Here is a 5,092-nt window from a genome sequence, read left to right as displayed (position 1 = left end):
ACACCCAGTGTGGTCAGCAAACATGGTCACCAGTAAAGTGGAACCAGAAGCTACAGGTTAGTAGGTGTCCAGGTGTCAGAGTGGTCCACATACCCAAGCAAAGAAAGTAAGCTTGTGGGAGTAAAAAGAATATTTTTTTTCAGGCCATAGATAGAACCTTCTGGGAACTGCCTAGCAGGATCAGTTAAGCTGCTGCATAATCCTAAGAGATATTTCTTTAAAAATAAAGGTTATCTTTTTCCTTCTCCACTTTGCCTTATCTTTCCAGAGAATGGAAGTTCTAACTATTTATAAAATGTTTACATTTTTACAGCAGCCTGGCTTGGAAGAGTAGGCTAAATCTGTCACCTTCCCTGGAGCCTAAACTCCCCAAGTCCTGACATCATTGTCTCTCCATCTCTCTGGTGGATGCATCACTTAAACGCAGGTGGGAGCTACCCTTGAGCCCTGAATTAACACTTTCCTAACCCCCTTGCTCCCTATTGAATGCTAAAACTACCCATCCCGGACAGAGTTGAAAATGTGGGGACACACATTTTAGATTTTAAAATGAATGAGTTCCTGAAATGCTTATATATTAAATAATGTGAAAGAAAGTGGAAAAGAACAGTATTTACTTTCTTGTTCCCTTATTATGATTAATATGATAAAAAAAATCCTTTTAGCTTGTTTCCAAGCATGGAAAATTCAACAGAGCATTAATTGAGCAGAAATAAGGAATTTAAATCTGAGCTCACTGAAAAAATTCAGCATTTCATATGCAAATTTGTATAAATTTTTACGTATATGTGTATGTCATATTAGATGTGTTACATATCAGATGTGTCAATGAAAATTGCTTATGAGATGAATGCTAGCAAATAACATTTATCTGTAGGGTTATCATGAGGAAAATGAATTTATATTTCATTTATATGTGAGAGCAATTTTCTTTTCACTTTCCATGAAATGTTGACTCTTAAGGCCCAGTAAAGGTAAAATGTCCTTACTCTGGTAATATTTGAATACTCAGATGATATTTGTTTACATTTGACTGAAAACGGTATAATTATTATGTTCATTGAATGAAATAGCCTCACTGTATAAGTGAACAAAATTGCATAACCACATTTCTCTTATGGCTTAAATATTATCATTTTAATACTATCCATGTGTATAGTGCTCTGTATGTTTTGTTTTTTAATGTAGATAATTGATTGGAGAATTTTGCACCTGAGGTCTTTTCTTACTTTATAAGACCAGATTCAGGAGATGAATTTTTAAGACTAAGGAGTTCCAATGGGAAAGAAAAAGAGATAATATAAACTCAAAATTTAGCTAGTTGAAACCCTTCTTCACACATCTTTGCTTTTCAGGTTTGGAAAATTTAGGAAAACGTGGATTCATCTACCTCATAATTTATAAACACAACATTCTCAATTTTCTGCTTTGTTTTGCAGGGGAATCAAGTGTGCACATTGAGTAAAGGGCATAAGTTCAGCAGCTGGGGAGGCATTATGGAGAGGTCCCTTCACATATTTTTTTCTGAAAAAAGCAGAATTGATGAAGTGTACTCTAAGACTCTTCAGAGCATCTTCCTTTAAAAACATGAGTGTAATTCATTGGCTGAGAGACATATTGAAACAGATGATGTATATTTACTGATTTTTTTCTGTCTTTAAACTAAAATGACATGAAAATAGTTTGATAAAAATATTCAAGAAATGGCTATGGCTTTTGATTGAAAACACAATTTTCCATTTACATATTGGTACCTGCTCATCTTCCTTATCTCAATTAGTGCCAATCTCTTTCTACTGTAGTGGCCACTTGCCTAGACTGGTCCACTGACAGCTCCAGCTACTACCATCTTCCCAATATAACAATTTCTCAAATGCATCTCCTTCCCTGGCCAGGCTGTACTGTTGCCTTCATTACATTTTCCTGCCTTACAGATGTTAGCCTCTTTGAGGGGATACTGAAAAACAGTCTTCCTGTCATAACTTTAGTGACTTCCTTCTACCTGTTCCTTCTGAACCACAGTGCCATTACTGGGCTTCATGTCCACCCATTCGTTTGGAATTTTGAATAAATACAGAAGAGTTCAAGTTATTTCAGCAAATAGTTGTGGTGTGTCTGTTCTGTGCTGGGAACTGTGGTAGGTGCTGGGGTGCAAAAGCGAAGAGCCATTCTACATTGATTCAAGGAGCTGAAGGTCTAATATAGAGTCTCCTGTTCTCCCTCAGCATTTTCCTATCCACTTTGCTTACTCCCCTCTTGTTCATTACCTGTGCAAGCTTCCTTTCCTCTCCTACTGCCCAGGCTTGCTTCACACCTTTTCTTACTCTTCCTTTATCCTGGTAGTATCTTTCTTTTTAGTCACAGCCAATTTTCCACTTCAATCGCTTAAGAATATGATTGTAACTCAATTCTCCAGAAGAGCTTTCTAGGATAAGTTAAGAGAAGTTGTAAGTATCCAACTATTTTTATTTTTCTAAATTACTAGATCATAAGCAACAAGAAGTTTTTTTTTAAGCAACGAGAAGATCCCATCGTACTATCTGAAGATTTCATTTGTGGGCAACAGGGACTCCTTAGTTTCTCGATTAATTGAGTTTATTTTTTAATCAATTTGTGGTCTATTTCTTAGCTGTTTAACAAAACCACATAATTAATAATCATATTTGAAAACAGTTTAGGGAGAAAATCTAACAGTTTATGTCATAAGAATTATTTTGGAAGAAGTGTTATAATTGAGGCTTGGGAAAATTATAGTGTGCTCATATCAGTGCATAAATAAAAATACTAAAGAGATTTTTCTTTTACTTATACCCACCAAAAGAAAGAACTCATCTCTAAGAATATTGGAATATTAAATATGTGAAAACAGAAATAAAGAATATGGAAATGATGTATAACTATTCATCTAGATCATTCAAATTATTTAAAACAGATAGTTTTATTTCTCTGGAACATACATCCCCTGGCCTAATCACAGCAGGAAATCCTCTTTTCCCTTTCTTTTTCTCCCTACTTCTATTTTCTTTTCTAAAATTCATGTATGAGTCAGGAAAAAGAAAAAAATCACTCTGGCTGCACTTTCTAGAGACTAAATCAAACCAAACCTGTTGCCGTTCAGTTGATTCCTACTCATAGTGACCCTATAAGACAGGGTAGAATTGCCCCATAGGGTTCCCAAGGAATGGCTGGTGGGTTCAAACTGCCAACCTTTCGGTTAGCAGCCATAATTCATAACCAGTGTGCACCAGGGCTCCTTCCAGAGACTGGAAGAATTCAACTTTGACTACGGACCCTTTTTTTAAAAAAATCTTCTAATTTAACTTTATTTTCTGATCAAAGTAAAACCAAGCCCTGTATTTAACTGAAGTTTTCTCCCTGCTTATTATTGCTGCAATACTATTTTTTCTATTGCCCATTTTAAGCACACAGTGTTTCAACTATATTTGTATTAAATAAACTTTTTGTGATCTGATCTTAAAACATAATCACCAGCTATAGAAATGTTTTATGAAGAAATACGCTTTAAGACCAGCAAATGACTTCTATAATATTGTCCAGTTTAAGCTGCAAAATGTGTATAATAACATAGATTTTCATGTGTGGGTTTTGTATGCAGCTTCATTAATTTGTAGTTTCACCCAGAATCTTGTTTTTCAGGTTTTTTTTTGATTTTTGGGGTCATATTACTACCTAATTGGCAGTAAGCCACTTCATATTCAATGTATGAAGGACATAGTTATTGACATTTTAGCTTGTTAATCAATTCTTATTAGTCCATGATAATTGATTGGATAAAATATTACTATGAAATACAAGTGGCCCAGTTCTTTTAGTCGTTAAAACACCCAAATTGGATTAACTGTTTGCTTTTTGATTGGCTAGCGAATGGTCTGCTAAATTTCAATCAGATTGGTTATATACATTCTGATAACTCACTATGACTCTTTGCTGTCTAGCATCTTTTTCAGGGTGTCCTTTACTTCCGTGTTCCTCAGGCTGTAGATCAGGGGGTTGAGCATAGGAATTACAAGACTATAAAACACAGAGACCACTTTGTTGTACATCCAAGAATTTCCTGTTATAGGTTGCCGTAGGTACATGAAAAACAATGTTCCATAGAAGATGATGACCACGGTGAGGTGGGAGGCACAGGTGGAAAATGCTTTGCACTTGCCCTCCGAAGACTGGATTTTGGTAATGGAAAAGAGGATGCAGGTGTAGGAGATGAGGACAGTCAGGAGGGACCCAGTGAGATTCACAGCAGAGAAGATTAAGAGCTGCTCTTCTTTGTTGTGGGTGTCAGAGCAGGAGAGGGCAAGGAGAGGGGGGTCAGCACAGTAGAAGTGGTGGATGATGTTGGAATCACAGAAAGACAACTGGAAAGTCAGAACGGTCTGTATCACAGAGTTCAGAAAACCATAGGTATAGACCCCTATCACCAACTCCCTGCAGACTCGCTGAGTCATAATGGCTGTGTAAATCAGGGGGTTGCAAATAGCCATGTAGCGGTCATAAGCCATTGTTGCCAAGAGGAAGCATTCGGTGGTGGCCAAGGCACTGGAGAAGTACAGCTGAGCAAAACAGCCTGAAAAGGAGATGGTTTTTTTCTTCACCATTAAATTTTGCAGCATCTTTGGCCCAATGGAAGAGGAATAACAGAGATCAATGAATGCCAGATGACTGAGGAAATAGTACATGGGAGTGTGAAGCCGTGAATCCACCTTGATGAGCAGGATCATGCCAAAGTTTCCCACCAGAGTGATGAGATAAATTACCAGGAATATCACAAAGAGGGGGAGCTGAAGCTCAGGACGGTCCGTGAATCCCATGAGGACAAATTCTGTCACTGTGGTACGATTGCCTCTTGCCATTTCGTTCTCTCATCTGTTGCAAAAAGAATATGCCTTAAAATGAGTAGATACTTTAAAAAAAAGCTTATCAAGTCTTGTTCCAGTCCGAGATGACAAGAATTTGGCTTCAAATACCTAATGGCTAAAGGCTGCCATCAGCCACAAGGCTTCATTCTGCTAAAATAGAAAAATCTGAGTTCATCTCTTTTTTGGAGTAGGAAAGATGATAGTGTTTCCCTAGG

General features: G+C 37.1%; 1 protein-coding gene across 1 annotated transcript; it reads right to left on the bottom strand.

Moving 5' to 3' along the window:
• Window positions 1-3,935: 3,935 nt before the first annotated feature.
• Window positions 3,936-4,871, bottom strand: LOC126080108 (olfactory receptor 1030-like). The gene has a single exon (XM_049891410.1). It carries the CDS (start codon window positions 4,869-4,871, stop codon window positions 3,936-3,938), a length of 936 nt encoding a protein of 311 aa, XP_049747367.1.
• Between the last annotated feature and the right edge of the window lie 221 nt (window positions 4,872-5,092).

The sequence above is a fragment of the Elephas maximus genome, chromosome 7 (genome assembly GCF_024166365.1).
Source record: "Elephas maximus indicus isolate mEleMax1 chromosome 7, mEleMax1 primary haplotype, whole genome shotgun sequence".
NCBI lineage: Eukaryota > Metazoa > Chordata > Mammalia > Proboscidea > Elephantidae > Elephas > Elephas maximus.
Note: the sequence above shows the minus strand (reverse complement) of the source record. Positions and strands in the feature narration are given on the sequence as shown.